The sequence below is a fragment of the Schistocerca cancellata genome, chromosome 6 (genome assembly GCF_023864275.1).
Source record: "Schistocerca cancellata isolate TAMUIC-IGC-003103 chromosome 6, iqSchCanc2.1, whole genome shotgun sequence".
Classification (NCBI taxonomy): domain Eukaryota; kingdom Metazoa; phylum Arthropoda; class Insecta; order Orthoptera; family Acrididae; genus Schistocerca; species Schistocerca cancellata.
In genome coordinates this window covers 33,396,195-33,417,928 of record NC_064631.1, presented here as the reverse complement: position 1 = coordinate 33,417,928, position 21,734 = coordinate 33,396,195, and the positions used below count along the sequence as shown (strand labels likewise).

The 21,734-nt window shown below is 43.2% G+C and overlaps 1 protein-coding gene across 1 annotated transcript in view; it reads right to left on the bottom strand.

Moving 5' to 3' along the window:
• The window catches only part of LOC126190885 (protein MTSS 2), a 379,404-nt gene that overhangs the window by 78,733 nt on the left and 278,937 nt on the right, over window positions 1-21,734 (bottom strand). The window contains exon 5 of the mRNA XM_049931492.1: window positions 10,618-10,709. Within this exon, the coding sequence (XP_049787449.1) occupies window positions 10,618-10,709 (92 nt within the window). The remainder of the gene's footprint in view (window positions 1-10,617; window positions 10,710-21,734) is intronic.

Below are 21,734 nucleotides of genomic sequence, written 5' to 3'. Positions count from 1 at the left end.
CCTGCTATAATGGCAGGTTGTCAAGATTTAAGTGATATTGGAAGGTGTTATAGTTGGCGCAATTTCAAGAAACCGGTAAAACATCAAATCTCCGACATCGCTGTGGTCCTAAAAGAACGGGACCAACGACTACGACTGAAGATAATCTTTCAACATGACAGAAGTGTAAACCTTTCGCGAATTGCTCCAGATTTCAATGTTGGGCCATCAACAAGTGCCAGCGTGCGAACCATTCAACAAAACATCACCGATATGGGTTTTCGGAGCCGAAGACCCAGTCGTTTACCCTTTATGACTGCACGCCACAAAGCTTTACCCTTCGCCTGGGCCCGTCAACACCGACATTGAACTGTTGATGATTGGAAACATGTTGCCTGGTCGGACAAGTTTCGTTTCAAATTATATCGAGCGGATGGACGTGTACGGGTATGGAGGCACCCCTCATGAATCCATGGATCCTGCATGTCAGCAGGGGACTGTTCAAGCTCGTGGAGGCGCTGTAATGGTGTGGGGCAAGTGTAGCTGGGGTGATATGGGACCCTTGATACGTCTAGATACGACTGTGGCAGGTGATACGTACGTAAGCTTCCTGTCTGATCACCTGCATCCATTCATGTCCATTGTGTATTCCAAAGGACTTGGGCCATTCCAGCAGGACAATTCGACACCCCACATGTCCAGAATTGCTACAGAGTGGCTCCAGGAACACTCTTCTGAGTTTAAACACTTCCGATGGCCGCCAAACTCTCCAAACATGAACATTACTGAGCACGTCTGGGATGCCTTGCAACGTGCTGTTCAGGAAAGATCTCCATCTCCTCTTAACCTTATGGATTTATGGACATCCCTGCAGGATTCATGGTATCAATTCCCTTCAGCACTATTTCAGACATTTGTCGAGTCTATCCCACGTCGTGTTTCTGCACTTCTGCGTGTTACCAATGTTCTGTGTATATTTCACCAGACGCACGACAAAAATGCAGACGATGAACATCGCGTCTCATACCTCGTACTTTTGGAGCATGCCTGGAGTTACTTCACTCATTGCTGCTGCGATACGGCGCCACGACTCGAAGTCTTTGAAAGAGGAGGCACTAAACCCCACAAAACTGATCACATTCCGAGGGATTAGGTCACCTAGAAGTAAGGATGGCTGTTATAGCTAAGAAGACCAGATCTGAAATAACCGATTTTCGGTTTTTTATTCCTATTAAAATCTGCAATAAACTGAGAAATCGAACAAACATTGAACAATTTGACTCTCGCAATTTCGAGATAGGCAGAATCAAAATATTAAACAAGAAAAAAAACTTCGTCGGTCGACCGTTCACCGCTTTTCTGGAAAGTGGTAAGCGATTGAATACCACAAAAAATCACTATTCTCGTACCGATTCTCAGTTTTTAAAACGCTGCTTAATTTTTGTAATTGGGGCATTACGAAAGGGTGAAAACTGAGGTTGAAGAACGGTGCTTTTCATTTTAATTTGTCCACTTCCAAGGAATGCAAGCTGATAAAGGCATATTATGCCGACACAGGTAGCAGATCAGTTACTTTCTATTTGCATTATATATTACTAATTAATTATTGCTAAGTTGTTCATTTATTACTGTTACTAAAATTTCCTCCATTATGTGACAGAAAATGGCACATAAATCTTTAATCTTTTAAAGCACAGAAAGCGCTGCGCTGGACTTCATTGCTACCTCACTTACTAAAAATATTTCCAGAGTACGCTAGGTGCCAGTCTGCAATACTACAGATGTCCGGCGACGGCAGCGAGAAACCACCGTATAGCCCACGTAGCCTATGCACAATGCAGGAACACGCGTACACCTTAAGCCACGACACACGGCAGAAAGGACATTACTGTCTCAGCTGGCCGCTGTGGCCGAGCGATTCTAGGCGCTTCCGTCTGGAACCGCGCGATCGCTCCGGTCGCAGGTTCGAATCCTGCCTCGGGCATGGATGTGTGTGATGTCCTTAGGTTAGTTAGGTTAAGTAGTTTTAAGTTCTAGGGGACTGATGATCTCAGATGTAAGTCCCATAGTGCTCAGAGCCATTTGAACCATTACTGTCTCAGCAATGCTGTATTAATTGTTATGCCATGTATTTGAATGCTCGTTTCTGTCGGCGCTGAAAAAATAGCACTGATCGCTGGCCCCATTTTCTATAACAATGCAATATTTCAAACCCATACAAACTTAACGAATAAGAATTACTCGTTTTTAAAAAAAATGGTTTATCCGAAAGCGAAAAATTTTAGCACTGCTGCTATGGTTAACTGATATTTCATTCAGTTATTAACAGATAATAAACACCTGTTAAATACGAGACCAAACAAATTCCGAAAAATACCTGTTATTCCTAACTAAAATAACGGTATCGGCTTTAACCGGTCGCTTTTCCCATCCGTACCTGCAAGTCCAGCTGTGCAATACGAGATTGGTACAACTCTTACGGCCTATCAATTGTTGAAGCAGTTCCGTTACTCAGATAACAACGCTGCAGAGGTGAACTAAATTGTACCTGTTGCAACTGAGAACACAAAACTCCTCTTTGTTGCTGTATTATCACCTCGACTCGACGCACATTGGGTAATTAACGAGCGAACGAGCTGGATCCATCAAGGAAACACCTACTGACCACTAATCGATCCAGGATGTTACAACTGGCACAAAGGCAAACTTTTAGTTTCGATGCGTATGTTACACAATTCACTCTCAATTGCTACCTTCATTCATGTACCAGATACGGTCTTGTGAAGTTAGATAAATATTTTTCGAAGGCCGTGTACCGTATGACTGATACTCTTGTTAATATGTGCAGTAGCTCTGTATCGCAATCTGTTTTGACAATCCATTAGAATAATGTACGACGACTTAAACCGAACATCAGACATTGATATTCTGATAGAAAATCGATTTTTAAATTCCCTACGACAATGCTTTGTGCGAGAAAACACTGCATCACCATCTTGGTCATCTGTCGCACATAGTCAGGGGCCGCCTTGAAGATATGAGGAAGAAGGAGGGCTCTTATTGGGAACCAGTAAGCCAACGATTCTTTAAAGAATTAAACTACCCGAGTATAAAACAACTTCATACGTCTTATTACATCACAAATCGATGTGTCAAATATTTGACATTAAGGATGTTAGCGAGAAAAAGTTTATGAAAGGAGTGAAATTACGTTTGTTTGAAATTACGTTTGAAGTCTGGTGGAAGCTACGAAGTGTTCTAATTATGAAATACTGGGTGAATGTACTTTGCGTAATTTGCGCCCCCATTTAAACTATCTCAAAACGTGAATACAGTTTCTAGCTGTAATACTTGCCTTACTGTGTTAAGCATTTAACATTATACTATGCGTTTTAATAATTATGACAGCACTTCAAATTTTTAAATTCAGTAATAATCATCGAAATATTGCAAAATCAAGCCGCTAGATAGGCAACCTGGCAGTGGAACTGGATGTTGTGCCCCCAGTTTAGTCATTTAGTAACACACTGTAGAGTAGGAGAATCAATTTTTCCTGAGCTTCCACGCGATGCGTGGTGTTTCATTGCGGTTACGGGCTCTGTGACTAACGCTTATTCTTGTGTTGTACAGTTTACATCAACGTTTTCTTTCATCCGGCGATGTAACAGCTATTCCTGTTCAAACTCGGAGTTGCGACAGGGAGAAAATATGGCAGTCCAGCAGCGGAAGACAGTGACGAAACGTGTGCACGACACAGTTCCTAAATGCGAAAACGATGGAGAACGAATTGAGCGGGGTAAACGCAGACGACCCTGGAGCCACTCTGCCGACTTAACCTTATTTAGCGCAGCTCGCAGTGTCAACAATACTGATAGCACAGTGACGCAACGAGTTCTGTTAAGTAACTGTAACACCACTTCCCCGACAGACAAGTTTGCATGAAAGGAAACAAAACGGATATAATAACGCAATTATCAGTGTAACTAAATATAATGTAACTTATCTTGATAGTCACGCGGAGTTGCTCTTTACCACCACGTGAACTTTCCTATTGAAGATATTCTTCAGTTTACCCGCCCATTTCGGTTTAGTCTGCAGCGAAAGATAGACAGAGGCAAAATGTTGTAAGATGGTCACGGGTTATCAAAATTCGAATACTAGCACTTATGACGATCTTTCACGATGTGGCATGTACCAGACGCCTCTCTCTGGCGTCTGGTGCCAGCTACGTATTATACAAACGTCGTATTAGAAGTATATACATCAGAAATTGTGAAATCAGTTTAGAAAATAAAGCTGTCCTCAAGAAGATGTTTGATTTGAATGCTGGACTGCGTTAATAGGCACGGCCCCGTTACAGGTTTGCCATTCCTCCTCCGTTTGAACTAACTTATCCAGCCAGTTACGGGGAACTCCCAATCACGGTGAAACTTGCCAGTTTTCTCATTAAACCCATCACTGCCAGATGTGGAGGATTAAGCTTACAAAATTGTTTTAGGTGAACTCTCAAGAGAGTTTTATACATACCCAATTTGTGTTGAATGCTACTGACAAGGGATTTCAAATTGATTCCGTGTTTCTCGATTTCCAGAAGGCTTTTTACACTGAACCACACACGCAGCTTGTGGTGAAATTGCGTGCTTATGGAATACCGTCTCAGTTATGTGACTGGAATCGTTATTTCCTGTCACAGGTCACAGTGACGGAAAGTCATCGAGTAAAACAGATGTGATCTCTGGCGTTTCCCAAGGTAGCGTTCCAGGCCCATTTCTGTTCCTCATCTACATAAACGATTTCAGAGACAATCTGAGCAGCCGTCTTGGGTTGTTTGCAGATGAATGTATTTATCGACTAGTAAAGTTATCAGAAGATAAAAAAAATTGCGAAAGTATTTCGAAAAGATATCTGTGTGGTGCAGAAATTGGCAATTGACCCTAAATAACGAAAAGTGAGAGGTCATCCACATGAGTGCCAAAAGGAATCCGTTAAACTTCGGTTATGCGATAAATGAGTCAAATATAAACGCTATAAATTTGACTAAATACCTAGGAATTACAATCAGATTGGAAGGAACACATGAAAAATGTTGTGCGGGAGGCGAACCAAAGACTGCGTTTTATTGGCAGCACACTTAGGAAAGTGTAACAGATCTACTAAGGACACTGCCTACACTACGCTTGACCGTCCTCTTTCAGAATACTGTTGCGCGGTGTGGGATCCTTACAAGATTGACGGAGTACATGGAGAAAGTTCCACGAAGGGCAGCCCTTTTAGTACTATCGCAAAATAGGGGACAGGGTCACAGAAAACTTCATTAAAGCATGGAGACTGACCATGACAGACGGTTGAGATTTAGGACGTGGCGTAGTACTGGAGAGCCGCAGAATACATACGATTACATGATGATTCGGATTTCATTTCATGCAGAGTAACTTACGGGAGGCGTGCACTTTAGGATTCCGCCCTGTCCAGCGTAGTTATTATTTCGAGGATCACATCTAAGTTTGCTACAGTAATTCGGGTCAACTCTTACCACTGCTAGTGTCATCACGATCATCCTACATAAGCCGTCATTTGTTGTAAAGTCTCCTACATCTCCCTTACCATTATACAATGGACGCTCACACTAGATTTCCAGCCGGCCGCTGTGGACAAGCGGTTGTAGGCGCTTCAGTCTAGAACCGCGCTGCTGCTACGGTCGCAGGTTCGAATCCTGCCTCGGGCACGGATGTGTGCGATGTCCTTAGTTTAGTTAGGTTTAAGTAGTTCTAAGTCCAGGCGACTGTTGACCTGATGACCTCAGATATTAAGTGCCACAGTGCTTAAAGCCATTTGAACCATTTTGTCGACTTCCTCCCTCCTTTTTGTAGTCGTCTATTTCAAGGTAATTGGATAGGTAAAGGCCACGAGAGAAAATATACCGTAACTTCATCAGACTCACCGAAGTAACATATGGGTTTAATTTAAAACCTACATTGCGGCAGACTCCGTCATTTTAAACCTCCCCTCTCGATTGCAAACCGGCGTAGCTGCGAGAACACTATCACTGTAACGTCTACTTTTCAGTTCGTGTTCCTCACAGAAAGAAAGTCCACAACATTCGTTCTACGTTAACAGGCCAGAATAACAAATGCAAAACAGCTTTCCGTGACGTATTCGTACTGCTATGACGATGTAGAATTTCGATGCTGCTAGTGGCGCTGCTTTGTTCGCCAGCATAGAAAGCAGCGCTAGACTTATCTTTCGCCTTGGCCGCGGAGACATCATTTGCAGAGCAGACTGGAGCAGAAGAAACCAGTCCGGGAAGGGAGCAGGTAAACTGGTGTTGGCCGCAGAAAAGCGCCTTTCTGGACCAAGGCGGGGCGGATCGTGACAAAGGGGGACGTGGGCCCTCCGTACAATAGCCGAGCAGGCGCCTTCGCCTATACAGGCAGGAGCGGCCTGCAGCTGCTTTCTGCCCGAGAAAACCGCGGTGGGGAGCTCAAACTTTGCAGCCGATTTCGGTAAAACGTTGCGCAACAGTCGCGTACGACAAGTACAACGTTCGAAAAAGCATAAATTTTAGATATGCGCTGTTGCTAAATTTGGTAGATTTGTCTGCATATAAAGTGTTCGGTACCACCAGTTTTATGAAAATGGATATGACGATTGTCTAATAGTATTAACGCAGTTTTATGTACAGGGTAGAACAGAACTAATTACTGGACATCAGCACCCAAGATTTTTCCTATGAAATTTAATTAAAGACTAATGTGCAATGCATGCGACACGTTGTGGCTCAAATGGCTCTGAGCACTATGGGACTTAACTGCTGAGGTTATCAGTCCCCTAGAACTTAGAACTACTTAAACCTAACTAACCTAACGACATCACACACATCCATGCCCGAAGCAGGATTCGAAACTGCGACCGTAGCGGTCGCGCGGTTCTACACTGTAGCGCCTAGAAACGCTCGGCCACACCGGCCGGCACACGTTGTGGGTGCACTATATTTATTTATACATGTACAGGGCTATTACAAATGATTGAAGCGATTTCATAAATTCACTGTAGCTCCATTCATTGACATATGGTCACGACACACTACAGATACGGAGAAAAACTCATCAAGTTTTGTTCGGCTGAAGCCGCACTTCAGGTTTCTGCCGCCAGAGCGCTCGAGAGCGCAGTGAGACAAAATGGCGACAGGAGCCGAGAAAGCGTATGTCGTGCTTGAAATGCACTCACATCAGTCAGTCATAACACTGCAACGACACTTCAGGACGAAGTTCAACAAAGATTCACCAACTGCTAACTCCATTCGACGATGGTATGCGCAGTTTAAAGCTTCTGGATGCCTCTGTAAGGGGAAATCAACGGGTCGGCCTGCAGTGAGCGAAGATACGGTTGAACGCGTGCGGGCAAGCTTCACGCGTAGCCCGCGGAAGTCGACGAATAAAGCAAGCAGGGAGCTAAACGTACCACAGCCGACGGTTTGGAAAATCTTACGGAAAAGGCTAAAGCAGAAGCCTTACCGTTTACAATTGCTACAAGCCCTGACACCCGATGACAAAGTCAAACGCTTTGAATTTTCGGCGCGGTTGCAACAGCTCATGGAAGAGGATGCGTTCAGTGCGAAACTTGTTTTCAGTGATGAAGCAACATTTTTTCTTAATGGTGAAGTGAACAGACACAATGTGCGAATCTGGGCGGTAGAGAATCCTCACGCATTCGTGCAGCAAATTCGCAATTCACCAAAAGTTAACGTGTTTTGTACAGTCTCACGGTTTAAAGTTTACGGCCCCTTTTTCTTCTGCGAAAAAAAATGTTACAGGACACGTGTATCTGGACATGCTGGAAAATTGGCTCATGCCACAACTGGAGACCGACAGCGCCGACTTCATCTTTCAACAGGATGGTGCCCCACCGCACTTCTATCATGATGTTCGGCATTTCTTAAACAGGAGATTGAAAAACCGATGGATCGGTCGTGGTGGAGATCATGATCAGAAATTCATGTCATGGCCTCCACGCTCTCCCGACTTAACCCCATGCGATTTCTTTCTGTGGGGCTATGTGAAAGATTCAATGTTTAAACCTCCTCTACCAAGAAACGTGCCAGAACTGCGAGCTTGCATCAACGATGCTTTCGAACTCATTAATGGGGACATGCTGCGCCGAGTGTGGGAGGAACTTTATTATCGGCTTGATGTCTGCCGAATCACTAAAGGGGCACATATCGAACATTTGTGAATGCCTAAAAAAACTTTTTGTATGTGTGTGCAAAGCATTGTGAAAATATCTCGAATAATAAAGTTATTGTAGAGCTGTGAAATCGCTTCAATAATTTGTAATAACCCTGTATTTATTTGTACATTCATTTAAACTGGCGAGAAACACATAATAAGAATTCATTCTTACGTTGTTGTCGTTTATGTGTAGTGACATCTAACTGAACCGTACGGCAACAGTACAGAAGGAGTCAATGGGGTAATCTGACTTAACGAAAAAAGGCGAAACATAATACAGTGAAATTAGCAGGTCAGATGGAAAGAAAGTAACAAATTTGGAACTATGAGAAAGATTAGTTTAAAATGTCACAGGGAAACTTGTTCCCTGCTGGATAGAAAGGAAACAGCTGTTTTACGCCGAGAAAGAAGCTTCACCGATAATAAACGTAAAGCTTTGATCATCTTTTGAATGTAGAATAGCTTTGGGTAAGGTGCGTATGACAGGGGAATTTGTTCCAATGTCTTACGGTGGAGATGGAGAAAGATTTAGTGTTACGCAAAAGTACAGGCAAGATGCTGGACGTATCCCATCTGCTATTGCAGTCATAGAATGATGATAGGTATTTAAGTTTCATATTACAAAGTAGGCTATGAAACTCTTGAGTGTGTGGAATGGCAGACATATCAACTAGTACTTAACATTCTGAATGATGTTACGCACGTCAACAAGCTTATTACGTGATTAGCACTGAGTTTCTCGACTACAAACCAGAAATTTTTTTTCCCTTATTTGAAAACGCACAACCTTAACGTTTCCATATTCTTACATTAATGTAGACTGAACATGGAGCCCTCATTACGTATCAGAAGCAAGCGAAACTTCACTTAAAATGTTCCATAAAAACACGGGAGAACTGCCGGATGGAACGATCAGTACGCCGGGAAAGCTTTAAACATCACTTCACTTAAAATGTTAGCGAAGGTGATCGTAAGCTGAAATGAGCTAAATTATTTCCCGACGGGAAAAGCTGCTATTCGAGATCCGTTGGGTATCGTTAAGAGGTGACTTTGGGAAGGTCTAAAACAATTCTCTCGCTACATTGCGTTGTTGGACCGTTACGGCAGTGAATTGAATTAAATCAGTAGGCCCCATGATTCTTAAATTATCTTGCACCAGAACAACGTGTTTGGTTTCTTGTCCGGCATACGAAGTATGGACAAGAAACTGTAATATTACTTAATTGCAAATCAAACGCACCAGTTGCTGTTTTCTATAAATTCCCACCCCATGTCATTTGCCAGTGGCTATAATACGTCTATCGTTGTGCGAGTACTGTCACAGTCTCTCTCTCTCTCTCTCTCTCTCTCTCTCTCTCTCTCTCTCTCTCTCTCTCTCTCTCTCAAAAATTAAAGGGAAAAAAAGAGGTGTAACTAGTTCACAAGACCGGCTTCGAAAAGTGATTCGAGTATCAAATTTATTTCTTAGGCAGGATATCTGAAAAAAATCGTTCGTTGAAGAATACATGCATTTTTGCTGTGAAAATAATTTTGCCTGTAATAATGGACCGTGCGCGCGCGCGCGAGCATTACGTTTACGTGACGAAAGTTTGAATTACGAATACTATTTTCTTCACTGCTTACGTTAGTATGTTTTTTTAATTTTTTTTTTACGCCGGTTGGTTCATGCAAATTTAGCACAGTTTTCAAATTTCGCTTCCTATTCTAAGCCAGTAAATCCGCAGTCTGCAATCCAATTCCTACGCGTAAAACAATTTCGAACTTCTGACTACATTACAAATAACTTGATGTGTTATACATTTGATGTTAGGCATGTAAGCCATAAAAAGTTTATAATAGGTTTAAACATAAATTGAAACTTTTGTTGGAAGTTTAAGTGCTCTTATTCTCTAATACCAGGAGTCTGGGTAATTTGTGTGCGGTGAGTTACGCTGCCTCATGACAAGTACCCTGTTTGTACTGATATCGATGGAACATCGCCTAGTGCCAGAGCACACTTTCCTCCAACCAAGTCTGAAGGAGGGTGTCTAAGTTACATCTCTCGCTGCGCGCAGGATCAGTAACAGGATAATGACAGGTAGCGGTGCGCTTTATTAAGGACCATAAAAGACTGTGCCGGGACGGCCGGCACTAGAGGTGGAGGAGCCGTACGTCAGCGCGGATGCAACGGTAATCAATAAGGAGGGCGCGCCCGCAGGAGTTGGCGGGTCAATGTGGGCCCACTGCAGTACCAGCAGCCCACTGCGACTGCCGCGAAGCGGGCGAACCAACTGTCGCACTACCCTCGCCAACGGGCATTTCGAGAGCAAGCCGGAGCACCACACTTTCAGAGTTCTCATTGCGTACTATGCAAAGCGTCAAATCTCAAAATACCGTAAACACTACTGCGAGATATCGTGACGCATCTTACCTTTAGCATGTTCTTTGTCCAAATTAATGACTGCCTTCTTCCAATCTTCTAGCTTCTCCTGTAGTGGAATTACCAGGCAGTCCATGATGGCGCTGCAAAAGAGAAATTATACGAATGAGCAACAATGCATTCCGATTTGAAGAGTCTGGTATTTCTATCAGAAGCCCACACATAAAGCACAGGAGTGTTTTTGCAGGTACCAGAGATACAAGGCGCGTTTACAACTATGCGCCTAGTCACCGTGCGTCCCCCCCCCTCCCCCCCCCCCTCCCTCCCTTTCACCGTCACAAGAAATAAAGAGGCACGCATGAATCTATTCACACACAGATAGAACCACACATGCTAATAAAATTATCAAGATGTCCGCTTTGCTAGCAGGTTCTGTTGCTGCAACAACAACAACAACAACAACAGCAGCAGCAGCAGCAGCAGCAGCAGCCGGTATTATTTTGAGACAATAGTGAAGTCTTAGAAAAAAGGGCAAGTAGTTGGATGATTAACTTCTGCGTAATGCATTCGCGGATGTGGAGAAAGAGAAATAGGTGAAGGAGTATTCTGTTAGCATATTTATTTAAGTAATATTTCATCCTATTCAACCGCTGACAACAAAAGGAAATTTAAAAAAAAAAAAAAAAAAGGTGGGGAGTACGTTCTGTAAGTGGCGATGATGTTAATTCTCGACACTTCAAATTACTCCTACCGGAGACTATTACCACCGTCTGAAGTTCCAGATGAAGATATCTATTGAATCGAAATTAATCAACTCAGAAGTTTGCCAGACTCTTGAGAAAACCCTGGAAAACTACATTTCTGAAGCTCATGGTCACTTAACGCCTCTTTCTCTGGAAAACACAACACTTCGTTGATACTTCACGTTTACAGTTAAAAGTCTAAGAACATGCGAGCATGTGATATTTCTGATTATACAACTCTACTGAAACATGAGTAATAAGAACATGCGAGCATGTGATATTTCTGATTATACAACTCTACTGAAACATGAGTAATCTGAAGGGCTGAAAGCGTAACATTTCCGTTTCAGTCCAATGGATCGCGCGAGTGTGTGTGTGTGTGTGTGTGTGTGTGTGTGTGTGTGTGTGTGTGTGTGTGTGTGTGTTAATTATCTAAGCCTTTTTCTTTATTTGGGCCTCCAACTTAGAGAAGAGTTGTTGAACGTCAAGCGACATTAGTAACTGAGGTCAAAATTTCTGAACTGTTAGGGGGCTTTGGACAACAAACATGCCGACTGCGGAGCCCAAACAACAGAAGCAGCCATTTGAATTATAACTACATATTCATGGTTTTATTTGCTCTCGTCGACGTTCGTGGAGGAACCAGAACGGCTTCGTCCTAGAGGGCCCCAAAATCATTCGTTTTCTACACGTATTTGTTGTGTATCCGTCTGAAGTACGGAGGCTTTGTTTTTTGCTCACGTATACTTATTTATGAGGAACCGCTGACCGTTATTCCGTTTCACTCTGGCTTTATAGCACCTTATCGAATGGGAAGTCTAATATCGTACGAAAGATCTGTTACCACAGCTCTGTTCATAGAAGTTATGTGAACCTTCGCACCAAACGTAGATTATTTGCATTGCATCCATTTCTTCCTATTTCATCTCTTCAGAACCCCATACGTAACTGCATCGGTTGCAATCTGCCTCTGGGATGGAAACTATCTGCCGAGTGATTTACAGTTATGTGAGAAGTAGCGGTCTTGTCATCCTTCCTTGAGTTACGTAGGACGCTACAGTCAAATCATTTTAATATTTTCTGTCCTACTTAATTGGCGGTGGGAGGGGTGGGAGCAGCGGTAGGAACAGAAATACGGCGCGATGTACTAAGTAGCGCACTAGACGATACTATTATTCTGCACAGTACGCCTGTAGTGCGTGAAAGGATGGAGCCGCGTTCTCTGTTGTGTGTCTTCCAAACAAGCACCCACAATCGTCCAGCCTGTCTTGACCAGGCCTAAGGCACCGATTTCTCCAAGATCACAGGGGAGTAAATCTAGTGTGAAGACACATTAAGGAAAGCATGCGATAGTCAACCACGGACTATTTTACATAGAACATACATCAATAATTCTACAGAAGGTAAAATGGTAGTGATATAGGTGTCAAAAGTGCCTGGATATAAGATCGTGATTATAGGAGCGGTCATAGAAAACTGCACACACAAATTATAAGAAAAGACTTACAAAAGGTAGAAATAAAACATGTAATTTAGGGCGATCGAGAAAGACGCGGTCTAATAATGGCACACGGCAGTAGACGGGGCACATTACTTCAGCGGCGGCAAGGATGCGTCAATGGTCCGGTTACCATCTTAGCTGCGAGCTGCCGTCGTAATCTCAGATTGCCCGATTGTCGTAACTAGCGGGTAACAAAACAAGACCATGTACTAATTCCCTGAATAACTTTTAGTATTACATCGACCTCCGGCTGGCTGTAGTACTCAAATTATCTCTACAGGGCACCCCAACGGTAGCACCAAGTGATCTAGAGACTTCATGTGCCGACCACGGAAACTCGCCTTGAGAAAACCGCATTCGAATTGGGCAGAGCGCTTGCTCTGGGCGTAATTTAAGACCTCGTATTTCGGAGAAAACGGCCGACTCCACGCAGGGCTCTACTTTTCATAGTCAACGTAAATGAGCTCATTTCCGCCGTTTTCGCCAGGCTACAAAATCAAGTAATGTCGGCAAGCTTCCTGTAGCAGTGACGATGCTTCTATGGACTCGCTCTGGAGTATCTACGCGCACGAGAGGCTTCCTTACAACGAAAATGTATCAGCTTCTGTATTAAAAGCAATCAAGAACGGTAAAACTTGTGGACAATACAGGGTGTCCATTAAGTCCCACTATTTTAAAAAATCCTGGTTTGTCGTAAAACGTTTAGCAGATCTTGAAGTTTTTCCTTTTTCCGTTGCTGCAGATTTCACTTTGAAGACTTCAAAATGACGAAAGTCCAGGAAACATTGCAATGTGTAATTTCGTATGTAGAATAGAAATCTCATAATGGTACTGCGGAATTACGGAGAAGGCAACATCGTCTAAAACATAATGAGGTGGATGGGACCATCACATGGCCCTCGCCCTCTGCCGATGTCACACCGTACAAAATTCTTGTTAACGGGTTACGTCAGGGGTCTCGTGTAAAAACACTAGTCATCGACATTGCCACTCTTCGTGCACGAATCTACGAAGCAAATGTAAAGTGTTGATGCTGCAATGCTGGCCCGAACACTAGCACAACTCTAATATCGCGCTGATATTCTACGAGCGACTAGTGGCACACGCATCGAAATTATGGAATAATAGAAAAATGAGAGCTTCTAAACGTTTTACAAAAACCACGATGCTCTTTATCTAATAGTTTCGAAATCGTAATTTACTGAAATGATAACGGGTGTTTATGGACACCCAGTAGATGTACACCGTGGACTCATCAGTGTATTTCGTACCTCGTTCGCTCTCGCAACACGCACAAAGGGACATTATATTTGATTCCCTCAGAGGTTCGTTATGATGTGATCCTGATGTCGCGATAGTAGATTGTTGCCATTCACAAACTGACGAAAACAAGTAGCAGCTCGGAATGTCTTGAGGCATGATTTACTCGCTAACTGACGTAGTGCCAAATAGAAATCTAAGGACAGAAACGAGTGATCCTCGGGACACTAAATTTTTGTGTCCGTGACGGCAGGCAGGGCGGCGTCTGCGTCAGCGCAGTGCGGGCACCGCCCAACCGAGAGGGTATCTCCGGGACGAGAGGTGCTCCGGCCGTGGAGGGCCCTCTGCGGGCGCAGCAACAGGAGGCAGGCGCCTCTCGTGACACACTTTCTGGGACCGTCTTCCGCTGCAACTCGCCCCAACACTGCCGCAGTTTCTCATCCAACCTCAAAAAGGCATCAAGAGCTCTACTGCTTCGCAGATGCCACGACATTGCGAAGCATAAGTTTTACAAGTTGTTGTTGTTGTTGTCGTCGTCTTCACTCGTGAGACTGGTTTGATGCAGCTCTCCATGCTGTGCAAGCTTCTTCATCTCCCAGTACCTACTGCAGCCTACATACTTCTGAATCTGCTTAGTGTATTCATCTCTTGGTCTCCCCCTACGATTTTTACCCTCCACGCTGCCCTCCAATACTAACTTTGTGATCCCTTGATGCCTCAGAACATGCCCTACCGACCGATACCTTCTTCTGGTCAAGATCTGCCACAAACTCCTCTACTCCCCAATTCCATTCAATACCTCCCCATTAGCTATGTGATCTACCCATCTAATCTTCAGCATTCTTCTGTAGCACCAAATTTCGAAAGCTTCTATTCTCTTCCTGTCCAAACTATATAAGGTCCATGTTTCACTTCCATACATGGATGGCTACACTCCATACAAATACTTTCAGAAACGACTTCCTGACACTTAAATCTATACTCAATGCTAAAAAATTACTCTTTTTTTAGAAACGCTTTCTTTGCCATTGCCAGTCTACATTTTATATCCTCTCTACTTCGACCATCATCAGTTATTTTGCTCCGCAAATAGCAAAACTCCTTTACTAATTTAAGTGTCTCATTTCCTAATCTAATTCCCTCAGCATCACCCGACTTAATTCGACTACATTCCATTATCCTCGTTTTGCTTTTGTTGATGTTCATCTCATACCCTCCTTTCAAGACACTGTCCATTCCGTGCAACTGCTGTTCCAAGTCCTTTGCTGTCTGACAGAATTACAATGTCATCGGCGAACCTCAAAGTTTTTATTTCTTCTCCATGGATTTTAACACCTATTCCGAACTTTTCTTTTGTTTCCTTTACTGCTTGCTCAATATACAGATTGAGTAACATCGGGGAGAGGCTACAACCCTGTCTAACTCCCTTCCCAACCACTGCTTCCCTTTCATGCCCCTCGGCTCTTATAACTGCCATCTGCTTTCTGTACAAATTGTAAATAGCGTTTCGCTCCCTGTATTTTACCCCTCCCACCATCAGAATTTGAAAGAGTATTCCAGTCAACATTGTCAAAAGCTTTCTCTAAGTCTACAAATGCTAGAAACGTAGGTTTGCCTTTCCTTAATCTTTCTTCTAAGATAAGTCGTAGTGTCCGTATTGCCTCACGTGTTCCAACATTTCTCCGGAATCCAAACTGATCTTCCCCGAGGTCGGCTTCTACCAGTTTTTCCATTCGTCTATAAAGAATTCGCGTTAGTATTTTGCAGCTGTGACTTATTAAACCGATAGTTCGGTAATTTTCACATCTGTCGACACCTGCTTTCTTTGGGATTGGAATTATTGTATTCTTCTTGAAGTCTGAGCGAATTTCGACTGTCTCATACATCTTGCTCACCAGATGGTATCAAACAATTTTGCATGTGCACCAACGACTGACTTAGCACATTTTGAAGAAGAATCTGTTCTCTCACGAAAGACAATGTGTGAAGTGGCCTAATTAGCAGTAGAAAATACCAAGGTTTCAAAATGGAGCCGGAAGACTGAAGGCTCTATCAAAGGAATGAAGGAAGTCACTAACTGAAGACATACACGAGATAACATTAGAGCAAACTCTTTAAACTGATTTGCTACAACAGTGATTGTTAGCTGTCACTCCTTAACGGGAGCTTGAATGCCGCGAAATATCATATCTGTCTGACAGGAAGCGTGCTAGGGTAGTCTGCGCAGCTGCCATGTCCACTGTGTACGGATGGCACAGCTGCCGATCATCCGCCTAGTGAGGCCGGCAGGGTAGCTCAGCGTGTTCGGTCAGAGGGTCAGCTGCCCTCTGTGATAAAATAACTGAATTAATCTATCAACAACGAACTTACACGGATGTCTTACGACGTCCGCCCCGAGCAGATGCAACGAACAAAACGAGATTTAAAAAAAGGAAGCAGGAGACCACGGTTCGGATCTCGGTCCAGCATAAATTTCGAGCTTTACCCACTGATTTATATCAGTCCCCACTGGCAACTAATGACTTTTTTGTGTCTTGATTAAAAATCGCGTTTTTAGTTTTTAAGACTATTAAATAATCTGGAATTATCTGCTTGAAATGGTGCAAAATATATTAGAAAATTCTATTTAGAAATCCTTATTTCATTTCTCAAAATCCTGTATGTCCTCAGGAAAGTTACCTACTGGAAACACCTATCAAAATTTGAAAGTTCTGGATAAAAGTTCCAGAGAAAAAAAAGGTACGTGAAGTTAGCAAACCAACTTTGGCAAGAGAACGCTCCGACTCCTTGTAACAATAAACAATGACGTACGATATAAATCATTACCCGTCAGAGGTAACGTGGAAGACGGGTGCCATTACCGAGCGGTTCAAGGCGCTTCAGTCCGGAACCGCGCAACTGCTACGGTTGCAGGTTCGAATCCTGACTCGGGCATGGATGTGTGTGATTTCTTTAGGTTAGTCAGGTTTAAATAGTTCTAAGTTGTAGGGGACTGATGACCTCAGATGTTAAGTCCCATAGGGCTCAGAACCATTTGAATCATTTGCTAACGTGGACTGAATTTATAATGGTGTGAGCCACATCGACATTTGTATCGTTCCTCTGCCTACACCAGTTGCTGACTCCCCTCATCTTCATTTGGAAGTAAAGTAACATCTAGTACGAGTGGCCTTCTGCCAGCCAACTTTACAGTGATTTTATGTACTTCTGAAGCGGTTTCAGCTACAGTAAGGCAGTCGCCTTTAAACATCAATCACTAAAGATACAGCTGCCAGGTCGACATTACATCAGCAATACAAATACACGCTATCAAACCCTCAACCCTGTTGACAGTCAAGATACAAGTACACACCGGCGCCATGTCTGCAACATATAAACGGTAATTTTTTCTGATTGTAGGTTTTGCACAATATCACTTAATTACCACAATCATTGCCTGGTTCCTCAAGAAAGGATTACAGGACGAAAAATCTCAGCAGGAAGATGTCCAGGGTATTAGAGACGGAGCGCTGTGTCGCTACGTAAATAATTGTACGATAGCGGAAGGATGCATCCTGGTGGTAACCTACAGTGATTTCGGGAAACCAAGGAAAACGGAAACTATAATAGTGGAACAGAAGTTTCAATCCCATCACAATGAAAACTGTATTTGTGTCTGGAATGCACTCATTGAGTGACCCGCAGAAGTACTTTATTTTCATTTCCGTACAGAACAACTGACAATTACAACTCTTTCAGTTGCCAAAAATCAGTGATACACAATATGTTTTGGAATCTTTTAGACGCTCTTTGTTCGGCCTTCACAAAATTAATGAACAAAAGCATCGTCAATATCCTTTTATCTGCTCCTAATACTACAATTTTTGTACTAGTAAGAGAACCGAACGAGCAACTACAAAAAACAAAATGCCTCCCGGCTTGTAGCTGTATGAAGGAATGTAGCTGTCTGGGAAAACATGCGACGAATGATGTCAACTGTGTCGTATACGAGTCTCAGATAAGGGAAATGTTTGTAAACACAGTGCAGTCGAGGGCTCTCCGCGACCGGTATCAGTATGCAGCTGTTTATTTTCCAATTAAGCTGTAACCCGCAGAGGCGTTCAAACAATAAGCGACAGCAGAAGACCTCAGAGCTATTAGAAATGAACAGATCGTGTAATATCAACAAGGTACTTTCAACAGACATGGCAGACACTGGGCATCTCTAGCCCATGATGAACACATTCACGACAAATATACATAAAACACGAAGACAGTCTTCGCATTTTTCTAACCTGAATCTTTAACGCACACATAATTATACACTATTTTGATTTCGTTACACAGTAAGTACACATATAAATGCAAATAATATTTTACGACAAGTACGGTAGGCATCTTATTGCTTCACTTCCCGGCTTTTGGAAACTGTCAGACTGGGCGGTAACATTAAAGCGAAACGCAAAAAAACCATTTTGTATGGTGGCCATAACAGATCAGAATTTGATTTTACAACCAGAACATTCTCAGGTACTTAATGTACGCGGTAGCTGTACAAAATTTAAACTTCTTCCTTCCCGGAATCGGGATTCGTAACCAGTCCTTTAGTTTTTGCATATAACTAAATACTTCTCTATAAACAATGGTCTACAAAAGAAACGAGTTCCTAACGTTTCGTCTGCAACTGCACTGCACTCAAGTGGCAGCTTCGAACACACAAGGTAACGCTTAATCCTTACAGGAGTTACTTTCATGTTTCAGTGGACTACAACACATTACCGCAGCACCCCTGGCGTCCCTTCTCTCTCTCTCTCTCTCTCTCTCTCTCTCTCTCTCTCTCTCTCTCGTGTGTGTGTGTGTGTGTGTGTGTGTGTGTGTGTGTGTGTGTGTGTGTGTGTGTGTGTTTCGTAATTTGATCTTAAACATGTACGTATGTGATTATATAAAGTGGAAAGTTTGTTAACAAGGATCTTTAAGCCCTTGTCCCACTTACTTCAAATTTGTACACTGACCTCTAATGAACATTTGGGCGGACAAAAGCTACGCATTTTTAATATATACAATGCACCAATATAAAAAGGGGAAACGTTATCAAACATCTCGAAAAGTACTTGACAAATTTACCTCAAAGTTCTTGGACGAGTTACTTCAATGTTCTACATTTAGATGAAACAATGAAAAAATTAACGAAAAGTTGAATGCGTAACTAGCGAAATATATCGTGGTAAAATGACGAATTCCTATCGCCAGAATGAATTAAAGCGGGAATACCTAACGCTCGAGAATTTGACTGGAACACGATTCCAAACACTTATTTTTTGATTAGTTGCCGTTGTTACATATGACATATACCCCAGAAGATACTGAGTCCGTGTTTCACAGTTATTTTTACTGTTAAATTCCACACCGCCATAGAAACGCTAAGGCTGGTCCTGGATATACTATATACAAAAGTGACTAGATCGCGGGTCGATCAAAAAAATCAGAATTCGAGATTTCCCGAACTGTGACGTAAACTGTTCGAACAGTTCGAGTCTTACCCAAACAAAGCCCTCCTTGAAGCAGTAAACGTTGTGCTGTAACGGTAGAAGGCAAATTCTTCAGAAACGTCTTGACATACTTATTGAAAAATGTAACAACAGATGGCACAACCAACCCCCGGAAGCGGAAGTTTTTAAATAATTTACACTGCCATTTCTTATTTGATTGCAGGCGAAGTCGCGTTCTTTCGTCACGTTCCGTTGACACCCAGTGATCAAAATATAGCCTTCTATTTAAAGCTGCAAGTTTCCCATGAGGCTTGCACTTGCTCTGATCATCAACAGCGTACAGGACCAATCACTTTGTGTGGCAGGTATTTAAAGATCCCGGGCAAAAACGTCAAGTCACTTCACAAATGCTGTTAATGTGTAAGGCGGAGCAATGTTGGATGTGGCCTTGCCGACAGCTGATTTTAAGTCACCTATGACTGAACTGCGGCAGTAGACGCGTTTTGTAACCCGAATTTAAACTCGTGTCCTAAGCTACCCACAACCTCGTGATGTGCAATGCTTCCGAGAAAGCGGTGGTCAACTATCTGGGACAGAACTAACAACACGACCGTTTTTCTCATTGGTTTCCTGAAACTATTCTCTCGCTGGATAGACGAGCTGCCGTGTTACCAATTTGAGTGTGCTCACCCAGTCGCAAGGACGAATTACAGGCTTCAAAAACCCGGTTTCGCGTAATCTTGTGCGAAGCTTATATAACGTAAGCCGATCTCCGCGATTATGATAACCGCATGTGTGACCCTGAAAGCCATGCTGTGCGGAAGCTCACAGTGGTGTTATTTAGAGCTGTGTATGAAACGTGAGTACTTCATAAGCATCGTTGTGCCTTGTTTTTTGTGTGTGTGTGGTTATCATGCATGATGAAATACGAAAAGAAGTACCAGACCGATGATTCGGGATCCAAACCCATCTCGAAATAATGCCAGACAAGGTTTCGAAAATGAACCGACGGACTGTGCCAGTGTGGCTACGGCGAAAGGTTTGACCGTGAGAGCGCTCTGACTGGAGGAAACCAGCTCCAACACGTGAAGTATCAACTATCAAGTAATTTTAATCGAACTATAGTAGTTAATATATTGGGACTCACTATTCACGGGAAGTCGTTTAATGTTAACGTGTCAGCGCCAAAATAGTGTTCCTTTTGAAATATGAGCTTTGCAGTTTGGTGTCCCTACTCGTAGAGGGAAAGGGCGAGTCACAACGGACATCACCCTCAAATGGTATTGTGTTCACCCTAGACGAAACAAAAATAGAACTAGTACCTCTCCCCCCCAACCCGGCTATGATGTGGCGCTCCAGCGCTGACGCTCAAGTCATGTCAGTGAACGTATGTGTATAAATCAGCGTGTTGTATGGAAGAGAGAGCTCGATGTGAAGATGTCACAATGGTAGAGACAAGGTATATTGTTTGGGCGTGTCCACGGTCATGTCATGAATTTAACTGCCTAATTTGCTGTTTTATCAACGTGGACTGTCTACCATGTCTACAACGCACAGCTTACCACCCGCAGCAAGGCAATACTGCGTAATAACAGTGGCGTCTAAAGAGTCTATCCGACAGAGAGAGAAGACGAGTGTCACGCCATGTCAATGACAATCGCTTTCACGTCAGGTATGAATTTCTGCTGCATATATGAATTTGTGCTGTTACTGATCGTATTTCCACTTTAACCACTTTCCAAGACAACCTTGGGAAGCAAACCGCATTCGATGAACTTCTGGAACCGGGTGCCTCGCAAAAGGTCATTGTTCACAGCTGCACACAACTCTGCTTTTCTCAAACGCAGAAAATTGGACAGCAGCTGACTAGAGGCGTGTAACAGGATCTTTTGAGACGTGATTTTGCCCCTCTTTAAATTACGCAAGGTGTCACGTTCATCGAAGGCCCAATAAGGCGTTCAACCAGAAGTGTATAGGGTGTAGTTCAGGTCGAGGGTGGTTGTATGACTTGCTGGAGACTAACAGCATGACTTGAGCAATGCTTCACTAACGTCAAAACTCCTAAGTTGCACCGTAGTTCCGAGTGCACGCCAAACTGTAGCTCTTCCTATCAATGGCTTGGTCAATCAGGTTAAACCGACCCCTATCATGTGGCTACCAGTGCTTGCCAATATCCAGCCACCAAACACAGACCCA